The sequence below is a fragment of the Eubalaena glacialis genome, chromosome 10 (assembly GCF_028564815.1).
Source record: "Eubalaena glacialis isolate mEubGla1 chromosome 10, mEubGla1.1.hap2.+ XY, whole genome shotgun sequence".
NCBI classification, from domain to species: domain Eukaryota; kingdom Metazoa; phylum Chordata; class Mammalia; order Artiodactyla; family Balaenidae; genus Eubalaena; species Eubalaena glacialis.
This window is the reverse complement of record NC_083725.1, coordinates 74043837-74063366: the sequence shown is the minus strand read 5'-3', so window position 1 is coordinate 74063366 and position 19530 is coordinate 74043837. Positions and strand designations below refer to the sequence as shown.

The window sequence follows — 19530 nt, the reverse complement described above, 5'->3', positions numbered from 1 at the left end:
CACCTCTGGCCCAAGCAATTATGTTTGTGTATTGAATAATTGATTCAAAGGGGGGAAGGGCCGCTAATCAGATCTGAGCATAATGAATTGATTTAATTAACAGGGGAATCTGAGGGGCCCTGGGAAACGCAGGCTTCACTCGGCTGCGCGAGCGCTGCCAGCGCGCAGAGAAGGGCGCGCGGCGGCGGCGGCGGCGGCGGCGGCGGCGGCGGCGGCGGCGGCGGCGGCGGCGGCGGCGGCGGCGGCGGCGGCGGCGGCGGCGGCGGCGGCGGCGGCCCGGCTCGGGCAGCGGCTGCCGGCTCGGGCAGCGGCTGCCGGATCGGCTCGGCGATCCCGGCCCGGCGGACGCGCCCCAGCCCCGCCCCGCCCCGCCCCCGGGTTGCGCCCGCCCGCGCGAGCTCCCTGTCCGCTGGGCTCAGCTCCCGGCGCCCGTCCGTCCGCCCCCGTCCGCTGCAGCGCTAGCCGGGCGCGGAGCCCGCGCGGGGCCGACGGGAGCAGCGCAGGCGGGCGGTGGCGGAGTCCGAGCCGCCCGCCCCTCCGCGTCCTCGGCCCGGGGGGGGAACCATGGTGTTGGACCAGGAGGACGGTAGGTGCCCGGGGGCCCGCGGGCCGCAGGGTGGGGGCGGCGGCGTGGGCCCGGCCGAGGCCACCCCGCGCGGCGGCAGCGCCCCCGGCTCCCGGCTGCCTCGGGCCGCTAGGCTGCTTCCCGGAAGCCGGGCGGTGGAGGTGCGCGCGGGTGTGTGTCGGGGTGCCGGGCTTCTCAGCGGGATTAGGAAGTCACACGGGCCACCCCGAGCCCGCCAGCCGCGCACGCTCGGGCCGGGAACTTTCTCACTGGCTCTTGTCGCCTCGCAGACACGGGAGCGCCTCTCCGATCCGCGCCGCGGGCTTCCCCGCAGTGCCCGCTGGCCCCAGTCTCCCCGCCTCCCACTTGGGTATCTGCACGCCCTCCCCCTTCTGCACCGACTGCGGAACGGCTCCCCTAGGGGGATGCCCAGAGAACCCGGCACTGTCCTGGGGTCCCTCAGGTCTGGAACTTCATAGCTGCGGGATGGGTGACGTTGCTTCACCCCTGGCAGGGCTGGGGAGGACGCTCGCTATCAGCTCCCCCAGTCCAGCGTGCTGGGAGGTGCTCCGCTGGCTAGGGCCCGTGGATGGGCCATATATCCAAGATATCAGGGCCGGATTCACCTTGAAGCTAATGAATTTTAAGCTTCAGAGTCCTTCTGTTGTAATTTGTATTAGTGATCTACTGTTCCTTTTCTTAAAACCCCCCCACCCCAGTTGCATAAGGAAGCTTGGCTCTCCCAAAATCTGGACCACCCCTGGATCCAACTCACACCCTTCCCATTCTAACTGCCAGTCTCTCAGGAGAACTCACAGCGCTGCTGGCCCAAGGATCATTGCCAGTTGCTAGGGCAGTTCTTTGGTGCCCAGGAGATGGAGCCCTGAGGCAGGAGGCTGGGAAATTTGGGGTTGGGAGGCAGCTGCTGGTCTGCAGGGAAGGGTCTGGCTGCCTGGCCTTTCTCTCCGGCCCCACTAGTCCCTTGTCCCACCCTACCACATCCCACTACGGTGATTAACTGTCCTGGTTTGCCCAGGACCGTCCCTGTTTTATCACTGACAGTCCTGGATCCTGGAAACCCCTCAGTCCCAGGGCAAACTAGGACATTTGGTCGACAGCCTATATCGACAACCTTCTCTGGGCTGTTGTGCAGGGGTGGATTGGACTTCATCAAGTGAGTGGGGAGACTTGTTTTCTGGAGTGCAGATTCTGCCTAGGCACCCACAAAGCCTAATAAGTTATAACTGCAGCTTCCTAGAAGGCCTGTCCAGGGCTTCCAGAAACCAAAAGAGGAAAAGTTTGCCAACCGTGTACTTCTCCACTCTAGCTGGTTGCAAATCTCTGTGCATGGGCTGCTTTTGTGTGAGTAGGGGGCAGGGCAGGGCAGGGCATCTGAACTTGGCCAGCAGGCATCCTGATTGTTCTGCAAAGTCTGTAGATTCACCCTGTCCCGTCAACTGTGGCGGCCACAGGGAAATGGCCTTTGTCACTCCAAATACCCCTTTGAGTGTCACCTGTGAGGCCAGCTTGTAACCCCATCTTGGAGACAGCTGCACTGTGTTGGGAGCAGGGCCCTCAGGCTGAGGCACATCTGACAGGCTCTACTGAAGAGTTCTGGAATATCTGGTCTGCCTGGGCCCTCGGGCACCAAGTCTCCAACCTCCTCCCCAACCCCCAACCCCAATGCAGGAATCCTTCCTCAGGACTTTACTGCCAGGTACAACGACAAAAACTTTGTAAAGCAGCCAGGAGCACCCCCTCTTCCCTCACCGTAACCTAGGGGACTGATCAACTGGCCTCCCTCTGCTGTCCCCAGAGGCATTTCAAGGGCATTTTGGAGCACTCTTGGCAGTATGGAAGTGAGAGTATATGCTCATCACCTGTGGAATGTGTCAGGTGCAGACAACCTCCCCCAGCCCCAGGGGATCCGAGGACTGCACCCTGGTGTTGTGGGCGTGCCCCTGGACCTGGAGGCGTAGGAGTGAGCGTGGGTGCAGGAGTTACCTGCCTGCACAGCAATTACCCATAAGCTGAGAGGGAGGCCGCTGGATGAGCCAGGCTCGTGTCTGGGTTTGTAAACCCAGCAGGCCTCTTCCCGGCTGGGAGCTCAAGTCACCCGAACTGTCCAAGGCTTGCTGGGTAGCTCTGTGAAGCAGAAGGCCTCTGCAGAGGCACTTCTCCAGGTGAGTGTGGGAACTCAGTGCTCACCACTGGGGCTGCAGAGAGAGCTGCCTGTGGGCACAAGCAGCCAGCCCTTCACACACAGCACCGATCACCTGCTCAGTACCCCAAGGCTGCACCAGTCCCTGGGGTGGGGTGCAAGGCCCCTGACTCCCTAGAGGGTTGCTGGCTGTGTGGCTGCTAATTGGGCACCCTGGGGGCTGGGAAGAGCTGGTGTTGGGAGGGAGTCCCGAGCACAACACATGGATGAAAGAGTGAGCAAGTGGCCCCAGCTAATGGAGTCCAGGTTTGTGGGTCAGGACCAGACCCTGAAAGTCAGGAGAAGCAGCCCTGGAGGTCAGGAGTAGGGCTGCAGCCCTTGTGGAGTGAATACCTCCAGGTAGCACAGAGGTGTCTACAGCAAGAAGCTACCCCTTGCCAGCCTGTCAGGCCCTGTGCTTGCTACACTGTCTGGGCCCCTCACTCAGGCTGGGGTGAGGGGCTGGCACTAAATGTGCCGGCGGCAGCAGTGCCAAAGCCTCCCTCAGACCCTCAGGGTACAGTTCAGCTGCAGTGACAGGGGAGAGATCAAGCTTGCAGTCCTGAGGGATGGTGAGTCTGAGCAAAATGATATATTTAACATCAAATATACTCAAGGACTATTAGGATTAAGTATTCAAGATGAAGGGGAAAGCGAAACTCTCTGAGCTGCGGATGAAGCAGCTCATTAGAAGCAGCCTCTCTTCTGTTTTCTCAAAGCTTGACTTTCCTGCCTAAGATAGAGGACCATAGGCTGCGGCACCACTCCCCCATCCCCCTCCCCAGTCAAGCACCCTGCACTGGGGCCTCCCAGGGCTTAAGGGGCATGACCTGGCCTCCAAGTCTCCTTTGTACCCACTACATACCCTTCCATTGTCTGGGGTGCCACAGTTCACAAAGCACATTCACATGCATTATCTCCTCTGATCCCCACAGCAACCTTGGAGATAGCAGAGCAGGTCTCCCACTTCACAAACAGGGAAACTGAGGCCTGGGGAGAGAAAATGACTTGCTAAGGTCCACTGTTGGTAATAGGCAGAGATGGGATGAAGTCTCAACTGGTGGCCCTTTGCCCCTCCAGGGACTCCAGCTTCCTTCTCCTTGCCTGGGTCTAGTCCTCAGAAGTGACTGCGGGGATGAGCCTCTGACACATCTGTCTGGAGAAAAGCCATTAAGATTTTCATGCCATCCTGGAACTCTGTACTGTCAAGAAAATAATGCTCTTGATATTGAAGAGTGGCCTTCCTGGAGCAGGCAGCCTGGGCACCAGACCCAGGGCTCTGGGAGAAAAGCAGGGTCAGAGGGAGAGGAGATGAACACTGTCTCCCTTCCTGCCTCCTGAGTTACAGAGCAAGAATTGTCAACTCTGCAATAGCAGGAATCTTTGTTTTCACTGCTATATCCCCAGGGCCTTAGAATAGTGCTTGGTGCATAGTATATGCTCAATAAATAGTTGTGGAATGAAAAAAACCTTTAAGGCCATGCTGTGCTTGCGCAGAGAGAAGTTGAGACAGGATCCCATTCTCTATGGAGTCAGGATGCTCTTGGGAGGGGCTGCTGGGGTAAAGGTGGTGCTGTAAGACAGTGGGAAAATTTGTGCCCTGCAGGGGGTTAATTTTGCCAAACAATCCAGGAAGCAACCAGAAACCTCCGGCAGAGGAAGTAGGAAGGGAGGGCACGAGGTCAGAGAAAGATTGCCCCGTGGGAGGGGGGCAAAATCAAGGCTGAGGGGCTGGGAGTGACAGACAGGTGTGGTCCACCAGGCAGTTACTGGGGATGAGGACCCTGGGTCCTGAGCAGAGCCACACGCCGAGTTGGGGCCGACAGGCCTCCAGGCGGCGCTGCGGAGCCGGGCAGACGCGCGTCTCCACTCCCCATTAACCCGGGAGGGAGGGGGGCCTCGGGAAATGTGTGCATTTATTCAGTAGCAGGAGTGCAAACCTCATACATTGAGGGAGAAAGGCAGCGGGAGACGGCCGCCGAGATTCCCCCATCTCTTTGAATATAATTTTAGATTGAGATTCAGATTAAATCCGAGGGGAAAACACTTTATGAGGCTGAAAGCTGTGTCGTTGCCAGAGCCAGGGTTATGAGCTATCAAATGCAATTACATTAAGACAGATTATACTGGGCAAATTGAGCCATTTAGAAGGTGAGAATCAAAGAAACGGCTCTGATCCTCTCTTCCCCCTTTTCTCTCCCTCTCCCTCTCTCTCTCTCTCTCTAAATTGCAGTTCATAGTTCCTTGCAATTCTGAGGCACAAAAGTAGGTGAGACTGCTTTTGTATCTGCGAAGTGCTTCACTCCTGAATGTAATTCTAGCTGAGTGCAATCTAGGTTAAGAGCCGGGCAAGCGGGTAATTAGAGCCCGCTAGCTGCCCGAGGACCGGCCGCCCCGCCGAAGCGCGCCCGGAGCCGGCGCCCTTCTCCCGGCCGAGCCGAGCTGCGGCTGGACACGGAGCGCCCGAGATGATGGTGCTGGACAAGGAGGACGGTAGGTGGCGGGCGGGGGTCCCGACTCCCCGCACACCCGCGCCTCCCGCCGCGGCGCGCGGGAACACACACGCCAGGACACCGGCGCGCACACGCCGGGCTGTGCCGGGCTTGCCGGGCGGGCGGTCCGCCGGGGGCTGGGGCTGGAGCCCGGGCCGGGGGGAGGACCGAGTGGGACTGGCGTGGGGAGATGAGGGAGCCCCGGGCTGCGCGGCCCCGGGGCCGGGACAGGCCGGACCGAACCGCGGGAGGGCGAGCTGTGCGCCGGCCGTGTGATGCTCGGCGGGGCCGCGCGGAGGCTCCGGCTGCCCTCCGATCTCGGCGCAGCGGTGGTTCACGTAGAGCGTTTTCGTCGTTGCGGCTGCTCCTCTCACCGCAGCCATCAGCCTCGTGCCGCCCGCGTTACCCGAGAGGCGCTCAGCGCCGAGCAAATCAGTGGCTTCGGGAAATCGGACTCCAGAGCTTGCGGAGAGCGGGCGCGCGGGGAAAGACGGTGGCCGCCGGGTGCCTGGCAGGCAAGGGGAAAGGCCGGCCGGACCCTCGGGGAGACAGCTGCCTGAAAGCTCGGTGAGAAAAAGGGTTGCCTCCTGTGATTCCCACTGTCTCCCTGTCTCTTGAAATCGGAGGCAGGAGTTTGGCCCAGAGGAAGAAAGTGTCCTGCTCCCGGCCAGTAGCACGAGTGCAGGAGCGGCATGGACTTGCCCTGGTCAAGAGCCTCACTGCGCCCGAGAGGTCAGAACAGAGGGACCCATGGTGGTCCCACACACCCCAAAGCCTTCCTGACTGGGAGTGCCCTGCAGTAATTGTCCTGGTATGTGCAGGAGAGGTTGGACAACCCAGTCCCCTTGAGGGTAAAACCAGGGGTGCCCTGTGACCCAAGGGCAACCCTCAGGGTCAAGAGGGGCCATTCCCTGGCTGTCCCAGGCCCTCCTGCCCTGTAGGTGAAGGTTACCTGGCTTGTTAAGTTTGTTAGTGTTGTCGGGAGGGAGATGTGAATGTAATTGTTAGCACCCACGCCATCACCTGGGTTCTACTGGTAAGGAACTGAGAAGGTGGGTTTTCTGTGAGTCAGCGGGAATCCTCTTAGAGTGACATCTTCTGACCTCTACTAGTGAGTAGTAGAGGTCTGTGCCCTCTTGCCCTCCAGGTCAGTGGTGCTACTGACATGGTCACTTGGTGAAAATCTGAAGTTAAGTGACTTAAGGTCACACAGGATGTTCACTTTGCTGCCACCATGTGCTGATGCCCCTAGCCTCCCCTCCCACCTTCTGAGACCTCCAGCAGGGAGGGACATTTAAAATATCTGGCCTGGGGGTGGCATGTGCGGGAGCCCTGTGGCCCGCAAGGCCATTTCTCAGCGTGAGTGTGGAAAGAGAGGGAGGGGGAACTAAATGCTCTGGCCAAAAGAATCCATTGTCCAGGGTCTGGCTGGGGTGTGACATCCATCTCCTGTATGCTTTTCTCTATTCATGGACCCCTCCCCTGGAGCCCCATGTGGGCCATCAGAGGGCTGGGCTGGCGCAGTTGTGTACAGATTGAAAAAGAGAAGAAGGGGTCTGGGGTCAGGCCAGATAAGGAGGGAGGAGACCTTGATTTAGCTCCTTTCTCCACTAACTCCCTGTGTAATCTCGGACCAGTCATGCCCATCTCTTCACTTTCCCTCTTGGTAAAATGAGGAGCCAGGGCAGAGGGTCCTTCCTTGGTGTTTGGAGGTACTCCCACCGTGGGGAGCATGTGGAAATCAGGGTATGTCTTTAGCCGAGATTGTCTGGCATGCTTGGCTCCCCAGGCCCAAGCCAGAAATCCAGAAGACCCAGGCCCTATACGTGGGCGGCCTCAGGCAGGGAGACTGGTCTCCCGCCAATAAGACGACGCCACCACCACCACCACCTCGGGTCTTGCACTCTGTGCAGGCACCCAGAATGCCCCGGGCTTTGTGATACTAAAGGTTTCCAGATGAGCCCTGAATGGGAATGGCTCTCTGGAGGTCATTATAGCCCGTCTCCTGCCTACACCCTGGGCATATGTATTTTCCTGCCTACACCCTGGGCATATGTATTTTCCCTAGTCTTCGTCAGACCTGTGGAGGAGAGCTCGCACTGCCCCACAAGCCCCCCACCCTGTCCAGTCTAAACCATATGGTGCTCTGTTGATGTCACTGAGCTCTGGGACACATCACAGCACAAGGAAGAAGGCTGGCTTAGGTCCTGAGGAGCCATTTGATTCTTGTCCTGCTCAGCCTAGAGCTGTCTTCCAAAAGCAACCTTTCTGCTCATAAAATCCACCCTCCACTCCCCATTGAAGTCTAGCATCTCCTGGTTCCAGGAAACCTTGAAGGTGGTACCTTCAGTTGGGGGAGGGAGAAAGGCTCTGGATATACTCACCCTCCCCCCACACCTGCTGCCTAAATCCTTCCTTGCACTTATGCCCTCCCAGCAGGTGGCCGTCTGGGCTGGGAGTCAGCATTGGTCCCCAGGGCCCCCAAGGGGTGTGTTCCTCAGGGCTGCGGACTGCACCCTTTGTCTGGCTGCAGCGGGAACTCAGGCTCCTATTAACCACCCCCAATGCCTTTTCTCCACCTGACAGCATCTTGTCGGAAGAGGCCGGGGCTCCTCTGGTTGAAGTCAGGTCCGCCAGCTGCTGAGGACCAAAGCTCTTGCTCTGCTGGGCTGCAGGGCTTTCATGTTGCACTTCTGAAAGATAATAAAATATCAATCGCTTTGCCGTAGCAACGGGTTTAAGAGACTTTCTGAAGTATTGAATCGTCAGAAAAAAATTTTTTTTTTTTGCTTTTAAGCACAGTGCATTATTAATAAAGTAATCCATTAGGTCGAGCAGTGAAGGGCCACCACAGAGAGGAGAGATCTGTTTTGCAAACGGTTAAACTTCAGGTTTTAAGATTAATTGCTTTCATTTGGATGCTTGCTCTTGGCCTAGGCAGCTCCACTTTACTGGAACTCAGGGTCCTGCCTTTCTACATGCCGTCGGGCCTGCCTGTCAGCAACGGAAGCCCAGCTCCAACTTTCCTGGAGAAACAGCCCTTCTTCCCCTGGCACCTGCTCTTGGGCTGGCACCAGGCTGTGGGCTTTCCGGGGAGGTTTGCAGCCCCAGGGGAGCAAGGGGAGTTACAGCCCTGAGTCCTGAGAGTCAAATTAGCCCTCACGCTGTGGGAGAAAAGACCCTTGAGCAGGGGCAGGCAGCAGAGGGTCTGAGCAGCCCCAAGAACTGTGAGAGCCTTGGGTTGTGAGGGACTGGGCAGGGGAGGATGCCAAGGGCACCCCCAAAGGGTGTCCCCAGGTGCATGCTGCAGAAGGACAGGTCCGGGTGTAAGCTGCCTCTGCAGAGGCCCAGCAGGAGGGCTGGGGTGACCACAGGAAGCAGCAGGCAGGCTGTGGAACTAAACATCAGACATAATTCCTAGGGCATTTTTAATAAGTTAAAAACACCTAAAGAGATTGGAGCTGGGCTGAGGAGGACCAGACGGTGCACCTTCAGTTGTTAACGACTACTATGAGTGCAGCGTCCACAGCTGACTCGGTTGATTCACGAGGGCAGGCTCTCGGCTGTGCTTGGGTGCTGACCAGCAGGACCTCCTAGAATATCCCGTCATGCTCTGGACCACAGAGGGTACTGGCGGCCTCTCCTGTGGCCAGGACCTCCACAGCCCTGGGGGGAAGGCAAGGAGTGGGCCCTGATGCTGTTCCGCACCACAGATCCCAGCCCATCAGCAGGACGGCAGAGCCCAGTGGACACTGCTGCCTGCTGAGGGCTGGTAAAGGCCTTGTGGGGCTGGCAGGGTAGGGACCAGGCCTGGCACCCACTGTATGCCTAGAAGAGGAAGGTCTCCATCTGCACCTACCAGGCCAGCCCGGGCTGCAGCCGCCTCCTCACTACAGGGAAACAAGGCATGACAGAACCTGAGCAGCACATACAGCCGTGTCCCCTTCCTGCCGAAACTCAGCCAGGCAAGGAGCCTGTAAAGATGGGTCTCCCCCACCCGCTCCCAGAGCCTGGGGTAAAAAAGCAGGTGCTTCTGTCTGTTCCCTGCTCTTCCATTCATCTGCCCACGCGGAGCACTAAAGGGGGGGACAGGGAAACAACATAAATTGGTCTGTCGTCCAGAATCCGTGTCTTGCTAATGTACCCAGATTAACTCAACTGTAAATTGTCTCCTCGGATGGCAGTGTCTTGCTAAAAGTTTCCCATATGATTCATGATTTGGATTGCTTTTAACGGCTATTGGCTAAGCAAGCCAGTGACTGTACAAGGTGATGCAATTGGCATTAGCAAGGGGAGGCACGGGAGCGTGTAATGCAGTCAATACTGCATTAACTACTGATGCCCAATTACAGGGAGTGGGAGAGAGCCTTTTGGGAGCATTAGGACTGGGGGAAGCTGAGATCACTGGCCGCTGCTCGCCTAAAAGCTTCACCCTTTGCATGCCGGGGCCCAGTGCTGGCCTGGCCACTCACTTGGCCTCTGTGGCCATAGGAACTGCCTCTCTCTCTCTCTCTCTCTCTGTCTCTCTCTGTCTGTCTCATCCCACAGTGATGCTTTTAGCACATGGAAATGTGCATTTTCCTAGAGCCGGGGCCTGCCTCTCATCCCTCCTGAGAATTGATTTCCTACCCCGCTCCGGGTCCCAGAGTCAGATGGGGTGGCTGCCCCACCCACTTCCATTTAAGGAACCACTCAGCAGGCCCTATCTGAGAGTAGGACCAAGGGGAGGTCTATTTTGGTCTCTCCCCCTTGGAACAGATGGATGATTGCCAGCAAGCATTGGCGGCCAACCTTCTGTGGCCGAAGGAGACACGAGGTTTAGCCTCAGTGCAGCTGCGCTGCTGGGGCAAGCAAGGCTGCTGGACCTGGCAAGTACTCCTGGCTGGGCCTTCTGAGCAGAAGACAGAGATGGAGAGGCTGATGGGGGAGTGACCCAAGCCAGGCTGGGGTCCTCAGCAGATGCAGGCCCCCTCCAGAGCTGCATCGACACAGGGCAGAGCTGCCCGCATGTAGCCAGGAGGCCAAAGCTGTAGTTGGGGTCCATCTCCAGGGGCCAGAGGGCCTCCCAGGAACCCCGATCAGACACATTAGGGAGTTTGGAAGGAGTTAGGGAAGAAGGTAGAAAAAAGGACCTGGGTACCCCCAGTGTGGCAAGTACCACGGGACTGGGACTGGTTTAGCTGCTATAGTGCTAAACCGTGCAGGTCCAGTACATCCACTGTAGTTCTGTGTTCTGTGCCCACCCAATGTTGAGATTGCTTTGCCTCTATACCTTCTCATCTCTACAGTGAGAACAGCCACATCTAGCCAGCATGATTGTTATCAGGATTAAATGAGATAATGTCCATGTACACCCTTGATAAACCAGGAAGCCTCATGCGTGTGTGAAGTGACAGTGCTCTCTACACAGCCACAGTATGATCTGAAATAGTCCTGTGCCCAGGTCAGTGCCTTGCTCACTGCCAGGCACTGGATCCTAACCCTCCCTCTTCTAGTTTATCCATAATGGCCATCAGTCACCACTGTCCAGGAAGCAGAGTAGAGTCACTACTCACCCCTGTCCAGATTTCCAAGGCGGGTAGCACCATGGGAAGAAGGCTCCAAGATCACTCTTTGCAAGCCCTTCCATGTATACGGGCATGGTTGAGGCTGGGCAAGAGAGTTGCCCAGGGTTATGTAGAGAGTTAGAGCCCAGAGCTTCTGCATCTTTCAGTGTTCCATGCCCAGCTTCCATGCCCTCTGCCTGTACCCAAAACACGATAAGGCTGAATGGTAGAAATCTCCAATGAGGAGAAATGTCAGTTGGACCAAGGCCATGTGTCTGGGCATCCTACTCATGACCCTACTGACAGCCCAGGGCACATGGTTCTGTCCTCAGATGTAGGTCCTCCTGGCAGGTGTTGATGGTTGCTAACGTGGCCTGAACCTTCACGGACTGGAGAAACCCCAGAGGTGCATATGACCTGTAGCCCTTGCGGCCTGCCTGCCCTACCTGGAGTTGAAAGACATTGAGGCACACAGGGCATCTTTCCCCCCTCAGGCTGAACTTTTCGTGGTGCTGCTAGAGTGAGTTTTCCTGGTAGGTCTGTGCTCAAGATAGGACTACACCAGGAGAGTCAACTTGCACTGGCTTGCAAGAGCTGATTTTGCACATCTCTTCCCAGCTCTGGGAAGAGTTCAGTGATATCACATGGGTAGCTTGACATCAGCCATGGTGGAAGTATGAACACCACGGAAATTGGCAAACACTACAAATCAAGGGTTTTTTCCCCAGAGAATCAGTTGTGAGATATCTGTCAGCACACCACTGGATTGCATTCATCTGGGACTCTGGACCCAGCTCTTTCTGTTCTGCCACCACCCTTCTCCCATCCCATCTACCTCCTTTCAGAGGACCCAGCCTCTGCTACCCTGACATTCTGCCTGAGACCTGCTGCCACACTAAGCTGGGCAGGTCTAATATGTCCACTCTGGTTTTGTGTCCCATGCAGACCTGGCATTTGCCTCTATACCCTTGCTCATGTTGTCCCCTTGCCGCATCCTCTCCCCTTTGGTTGGCCTCGTAGGAGCCTACAGGCAGTCAAGGCCTCTTACAGACCATTCCAGGTCCTGCTCAGAGTCACATCCACCCAACCTAGCAGCAAGCTCATCTCTCATTGGTTGGAGTATGTTTATTTTGTGTTCTGGCTAAGGCAGGAGCCTACAGTGGCTGACATAACTGGGGGCAAATTAAAAGCAGATGGTAGAGAAGAGTAAGCAGGCTGGTCCAGGTAGCCGAGGCAGATGCCCCAGAGTGCAGGCCTAGTGGGTCAGATTGGGTCCCTAGCTCTACCTCCTGCCCCTTCCTAAGTGGGCTTTCTTGAATGGCCTACTGTCTTCAGGTGTAGCCTGCTAGCATGAGTCAGGAGACCTGGCTTCTAGTCCCAGCTGACTGCTGTGTGACTTCAGACAACTTCCTGAGCCTCAGTTTTCACGTCTCTACAATGGGAGCAACACCTAACTGACACCTAATGTCCATGTACACACTTGATAGGCCTGGAAGCCTCATGCCTATGTGAAGTGACAGTGCTCTCTACACAGCTACAGGATGATCTCTTTGGCCTCGGCCTCTCAGTCTTTACACAACAGTTCTTGTTTCAGTGAACCCTTAATTAAAAGTGAGCATTGTACCGTGCATGTGTATCAGTTAGTTATTGCTATATAACCAACCACCCCAAAAGTCAGAGGCTCAAAACAACAAGCATCTATTTAGCTTTTGAACCTGTGGGTCAGTGATGGAGGCTGGGCTTGGCTAAGCGGTTTTTCGGGTCTCGGCTAGACTCACTCATACCTGGGAGATGGCTGATCAAACTGGATGCTGGGGGTAACAAGACTATGTCCCTCATCATCCAGCAGGCTCTTCCAGATTGTTCTCAGGCTGGAGGCAGGTCCAGGGGAGAGAATGGACGCAAATCTTCTTGAGACCTAGACTTGGCTCTGGGATGTTGTCACTTTACATTCTGTTGGCCAAAATAAATCACAAGCCCAGCCCAAGTTCAAGGGATGGGGAAACAGATTCTATCCTTGAAGGAAGGAGGTGAAAAGTCACATTGCAAAGGGAGTGGATAGGGGAAGGGGTAGAGATGTGGTGCCGTGTGCAGGTCTCACAACTCGCAAGCCCAGGGCTGGGCTGGGAACCCAGGCCATCTGCTCTCCTCTGTGCTCTGCCAGCTCCCAGCTCCCCCGTTGTGGCTGGCAGGCTTGGGGATGGGGGAGAAGGACACTCGGGGTAAGGGGAGCTCATGGGAGAGGGGTGGAGCCAGCAAGAGGATGACTTGGGGTGGGGGTGAGGGGGGCTTGCGGTTGGGGCACTTGTTGGGGGCTGATATCAGAGCCCTGGCCCATTCCTCCATGGGTGAGCCTGGAGGGGGACCAGAGTGAGGTCAGTCCCCGCTGCCTTCTCTGGCTTTTCCTCTGTCCTGCAAAGCCACCCATCGGTTAGAAGGGGCGTGAAGCTCCGTGGTTCCCAGAGCTGATTGAGACCTGGACATACATGCAGATGCAGCCAGGCGAGAATCAATTCATTGGTTAGCCCCTTGCCTCAAAGCAGGGCAGTAGGTGGGCTGGTGAGAGGCCCGTGTACATTCATAAACCAGCTGATTGAAAAGCAATATTTCAGATAAATACAAGCCAGCGATCTATCAGTGGTTGTAATAAAACCCAGGCTTCAGGCTGTGATTTTATTTTGAAATAATAAGAATTGCTTGATTCTTTTTACTTGAGTTACCATGGTAATTCCAGCGTGGAGCAGTGTTATATTGATTTAGAAAGTGGACAGTAATATTTCTTTTGTGTTATTCTGTTTCTAGGCCTTGATTTCTAATTTCCACTTGGAGATTACTTTTATAAATTTCTTAAGTCCTTCCACTTTTTTTCCTCTCTCAGTATAATTTTCCTCTCATACGCCGCTATGTTCTGAGCTTATTGGTTTGCTCTTATTTTAAATTAAACTTGCTGGTTTCAGATATTGAAATGACATCTTTGTCTGTGTCTGTACTTTGGTTTAGCAAAATATTACAGTCTGACGCTTTCTGCTTAATAATTTAAGGGAGGCATTCTGTCGGCCCTCACTGGGTGCTGATAACTTATGACTCAACCAACGCAAGCCTTAAACTCCTGACATTTTAATATTGTGTGGTAGGAGTGGCCACCCCTCTGCTCTGAGTCTCAGTGGAGAAAAATCCATGTGGTACCTCAGAAGGGAGTTTTAATAATTCAACTTTGCTGGTTGGCACAATGACTTGATAGAGAAGGGGAGGGAGGCCGGTTCTTCTCGGGTAAGTGGGAGCAGCTCTGGTCTGGGCTCCGATGGCTCCCACGAGCACCCGCTCCATCCTGTCTTTCCTCTCCCCTGAATCTTTAAAAACTCCAATTCCTGATCCCTTGGTGACAGATTGTCCAGGAAGGATTTGGGGCGGGGGGGCTGCCTGTGGGTGCCATCATGAATTCTTAAACTCTCTGTTTCTCAGTTTTCCCATTTGTAAAACAAGTGGAACTGGCTCGGGCTTTGAGTCAGACAGCCTGGGTTCAAATCCCGCCTCGGCCACTTAATAATTCTAGATAGTAAACTGAATAGTAATTCTTACTGGTAAAATGGGTATGATCACGAACACCTTTTAGGTCTGTTGAGCCTTCACCCAGCACATCTCTTGTTGGTCTTAGAGATGGTTGGTGCGGTCTCCCTACCCTTCCTAGGGTTTTAGGAGGAGCAAGGGAGAAAGCGGATGTGGGTGTGCTTTGGAACGTTTACTCTGCTCCAGACATGCCTGGGGTTCAGAGCTTGGCAGGACTGTTCTCTGGAGAGGACCCAGGGTGATGGTTCCACGAGGAAGTGGGTCAGCTCCACCCACTTTCCTGGTCTGCCCAGTGGAGAGCAGGGAGCCTGCTGTCCTCTGTCCTCTCCTTACAACACTACACAACAAGGATGGGGCTCCAGAAGGAAGCTCACAGCAGCAGGGGTTGTGGGACAGAGATCTGTCCACAGGCTCTGTCTCTCTGGCCTGAAGAAAGGTCCCTACTCTCCTGTGTGTGTATGCCAGTGTGGTGGTGTATTAGTTATCTCTTGCTGCGTAACAAATTATTTCACAATTTAGCAGCTTAAAGCAACACCCATTTTTTAATCTCACAGCATCTGTGGGTCAGGAGTCCAGGTACAGCTTAGCTGGGTCCTCTGCTCAGGGTCTCTCACAGATGATGATCAACGCGCTGGCCGGGGCTGTGGTCTCGTCTGAAGGGTCATCTGGGGGAGTGAGCTTTCAAGCTCACTCATGTGGTTGTTGGTGGGATTCCGTTCCTCATGGGCTGCTGGACTGAGGGCCTCCATTCCTCCCTGACGGCTGATCAGAGGCTGCCCTCGGTTCCATGCCTCGTGGGCTCCCCCATTAGGGCAGCTTGCTTCCTAAAGCCATCAAGAGAGAGTGTCTGCTAGCAAGCAGGAAGTCACAGTCTTTTATAAGATGTGACACATGTAATCACAGATGTGACATTCCATCAGTTTTGCTGTATTTTCTTCCTTGGGAGCAAGTCTCTAGGTCCAGCTCATACTCAAGGAAGTTGGGGGAGGGGGGGTTACACAGGGTATGAAGACCCTGTGTAACAGAGGATCATTAGGACCATTTTAGGAACTGGCCTACTGTGAGAGGTCAGCCTCTGGAACAGCGTCTTAGGCCCCAAGGTGTCCAAGGTATCGGGAGGCCTGGTACCTCTGTTTCCTGCATCACCTCACCCCAGGGAAGGCCACAGATGTCTCAAAGCCTTTCATTTCATCTTCACAGCACCTTTGGGAGGCTGGAGATCAAACACTAGCCCCATTTTGCAGAGGAGTAGGTTATGCCCAGAGAGGGCAATCTTGCAAAGCAGCCATCTGTTACTCCAGGGCCCCTCTTCTGACTCAGAGGAGGTGAGGGTGGTTCCTTCCTGAGCCAGCCTCCCCACAGCTGTTGGACTGAGGGCCTCAACCCCTCGCTGGCTGTTGCCGGGCCAGGTGGAGACGGTGTCTTTGAGGTGGCCTGGGCAGAGGCCACTTCAGCAGTTCCTCACGTGGGAACAGGGCTGAAGGAGGCTCTCCTTTGGTCTGGGACCAGAACTCATGCATCCTCAGCCTGGCTCTGCCACCAACTCACATTCCTTGGGAACGTCCCAGTACGTCCCTGGGCAGGCCTCTTTTCCTCTCTGGGTTTACGTTTTCCCACTGATGTTTCAAGGGTCGCTGGCTGCTTGATGCCTAGTGGTACTGTGCATGGAGACGTGACCACCGGTGGGGAACGGGTGGGGTGAGGCCAAGGCCAGGAGAAAGAAACCACCCCGTTGACGTTTCTGTGTCTTTCTTTGGTCTCCTGGGGTCAGGAGAAGTAGAGATCCCAGATGAGAGCATTTGTGGCCTCCGGCCCTCCATACTTGGTCTTGCCATATTTGAATCCAGGTGGACGGTCCCATCCCTGGCTGTTCCCAGGCAGAGCCTCAACTAGGAGGCAGAGGGGACCCTTGGAGTAGGCCCAAAGCCTGGAGGCCAGTGAGCAAGTCACAGCCTCAGACCTGAGAGGACCCTGGTCAATTATCTCCTTTTATCGATGGTTGGAGGGCGGGGGGACTGAGGCACCAAGAAGCATCTATTTCCTCTCTCAGCTGACGTTGAGATACTCAGCTGAAATCTCAGCTGAGATACTTTCTGAGTAGAAAAGTCTGGGGCCCAGCAGAGGCTGCATCCAACCTGGGATGGGACATCAGGGCTGAACCCCATCTCTTTGCCTGTCAATCAGAGGCTGTCTCTTGCAGGTGGCTGCTCTCACCCCAGCCAGAAGCTGTTTCCCAACTGCCAGGCATCTTGGCAGGGGCTAGGGCTCCAGAGGAGCAGAGGGCAGTGGGCAGGGCTACCTCGGGCACCAGGTCCTGACCTGGTACTCAGCCCAAGTGCAGAGTGTGATGTTTTGACCTGCCTTTTTGCCCCGAGGATGTGTTCACGCTACTCTTTGATCCTCAGAATGCTTTATCAGAGCGGTGCTAAAATATGCCTTATATAACGAGAATAACATCTCATTAGTATTACTGAAAATGTAAAGGAACAAAATGATCCAGGAAAAAACTTAAATTGGTTGAAATAATTAACACAAAGCAAAACTGGCAACAGCTAAGACTGCACCTGGCAAAATATGTTAGTGACTAAAAATTGACAGAGGAATCAAATCTTCCTGATAAAATTTATCTGCCAAAGTTGGCTCAGGAAATATCTTCTGGTAGAAATAATTACTACAAAAGAAGTCTCAGCAACAATGGAAGTTCTAATTTGTAAGATTTGATTTGAACCCAAAGCTGATCATAAACCAAATAGTCACTTAAAAATTTAAAAATAATTTATCCCAATGAAAATAATTTCAATAAAATGAAAATGGAGAAAGAGGAAGAAATGGTTTAACTCTAGTGAATAGAAAATTGATCAAGACATTGAACTGACTTAATGAAGCTCCCTAAGAACTACTTTCTTGATGAAAAATCATCAATGTTGATATAATTCTTATTAACATATAGGTGTTAGGGGCTAGCCCCTAGTAGATGTTTAGTAAATATTTGTTGAGTGACCTGTGAGTGAATGAGTTAACAGGTGAAGGAGGGCGGGAGGAGAGCAGAGAGGATCATAAGAGTTCCTTTATCCCAGAGAGAGGGCACATTTCCATTTTATTAAGATCATTTGGGCTACTCTGGAATGTTTTTCGACATCACCAAGCTATTCTCCAATTCTCAGTGGTCACCTACTGTGTGTCCTACAAATTTAACTCAATTCTGACACTATCTACCTAGAGATGACAGGTTAAGGGCTCAGTCCCACCAGACTGCTTCCACTTCAGAGGCCAGTCGCAAGTCCAGGTTGTCACCTGTACTTCTGACCAACACACTGTAAATCGGGGTTCACCCCCTCCTCAGGTGTGATAGTTTCCTAGAATGGCTCACAAAGCTCAGGGAAACATTGACTTACTTTTACCAGTTTACTCTAAGGAAATGATAAAGGATACAGATGAACAGGTGGATGAAGAGGTACATAGGGTGAGGTCTGGAAGGGTCCTGAGCACAGCAGCAGCGTCTGTCCCTGTGGAGTTGGGGTACAGGTGGACATGTTCACCAACCCAGACCTTATCAAATCTTGTTCAAGACTTTGTATAGAACTTCATCACTGGCCACTCCCCAGCCTTTCCTGGAAGTGAGTGGGTGAGGCAGAAAGTTCTAACCCTCTAATCATTTGGTCTTTCTGGTGACCAGCCCCATCCTGAGGCTACCTAGGGCCCTCACCCTAAGTCACCTCATTAGCGTAAACTCAGAGGTGCTCAAAAGGGACTCCTTATGAATAACAAAAGATACTCCTATCACTCAGGAAATTCCGAGGTTTTTAGGAGCTCTGTGCCAGGAACCTGGAACAAAGACCAAATATATTATTATACTACATCTACTCATATGGAGAATAATTGGAGGGGATAAAACTAGGGACAGAAAATAAAAATAAAAAACAGCCATGATGTAGGAGGGAAGCGTTCTTCCTTTGGAGCTTTATAGTGTGACCACTGTAGTGTGACCTCCAGCCTCAGACTGCCCCCTGCTCCTTCCTGCAGTTTCCTTCCTTCCAAGCTTGCAGTCTGGGCCTGGGGCAGTGGCAGGGGGATGCAGATGGGGGTCCAGATGGTCAGAGAGGAGGCAGTTGAAGTCCAGGAAAGAAATGGTGGAGGGCATGACTAGAGCTGCGGCCTTGGGAATGTGGGGGGCTCCTCTGAGGTCTCCTGGTGGTCAAGATCTTGGCTAGAGCGTCTCAGCTACCAGCAGCAGGGCCTGAGTTTCTGGAGGTGAGCCCCAGGGAAGGCAGACTCTGACTGCAAGCCTGTCCTTACCCACTCTTGTCCCGGAGGCCCCTGCTGGCCCTGCCCAGCTTTGGCCTGAGGCTTCCGCGGCCCCTACACGTCCTCTTCTGTGGCTGCCCTGTGACTGGACCAAGATCCTGGCTTTCCAGACTCCAAAGGAGTGAGCCAAAGCCTGTAGGCCTGAGGCAGGCGGGAGCACACCAGGGCAGGGAAACAGCAAGTCCAGACCTGCCCAGCTACCCACTTCCGAACTCCTGTGATCTCATGTGATCTGTCTGTAAAATGTTTCGTGGCCTTCCCAGCTCTGGGCCGGTTTTCTTTCTCAGACTGGCTTCCACGAAAGCTCCTGATTCTGGGAAAGAGCTAAGTCTCCCTACCCTTATCTGTGTCGAATACAGTCCACCCCCTGATTATATATGTGAGTAGGACTGGCCCGAGAAGAGCAGAACTTGTGTCTAAGCGCACTTCCATGGGGAGCTGAGTCTAAGGCCCTGCCTCTGCAGTGAACTGTCCCTCGGGGCATCTGTGTGCAGCACCACTCCTGCCTGGCTGCCCAGGGCCTAGAGAGCCACCCAGCCCATTCCACACTGGCCACACTCTTCTCCCCATGGCCCACATTCCCAGGTGCTCTGCCTTCCCTTCCAGGGTGAAGGCTTTGGATTCTTTCCCTCAAGAGGAGAGAAACCCCAATAGCGTCCGTCCAGACCTCAGATTCAGGGGCAGCTGGGTGCACCCTGCCACAGTGCAGGCCTGACTCTCTCTGCCGGCCACGTGCCTCATCTCGAGTCACCCTCTCAGATTAGCCACAAAGGGTGCTGCCCCAGCCTGGGCACTGAACTCTCTCCCTCCAGCAGTTTTCATTTGACCCAAAGGCAGCCTTGTTGCCTTCCTTCC

At 54.6% G+C, this 19530-nt stretch overlaps 1 protein-coding gene across 2 annotated transcripts in view; it reads left to right on the top strand.

Annotated features, from left to right (window-relative positions):
- Positions 1-463: 463 nt before the first annotated feature.
- The window catches only part of LMO1 (LIM domain only 1), a 40274-nt gene continuing 21207 nt past the window's right edge, over positions 464-19530 (top strand). Inside the window, exons 1-2 of one of the 2 annotated variants that reach the window (XM_061202954.1) lie at positions 464-586; positions 4999-5258. In XM_061202954.1, the coding sequence (XP_061058937.1) occupies positions 5234-5258 (25 nt within the window). In that variant the 5' untranslated portion in view covers positions 464-586; positions 4999-5233. The remainder of the gene's footprint in view (positions 587-4998; positions 5259-19530) is intronic. The other variant, XM_061202955.1, reaches the window with a different exon arrangement.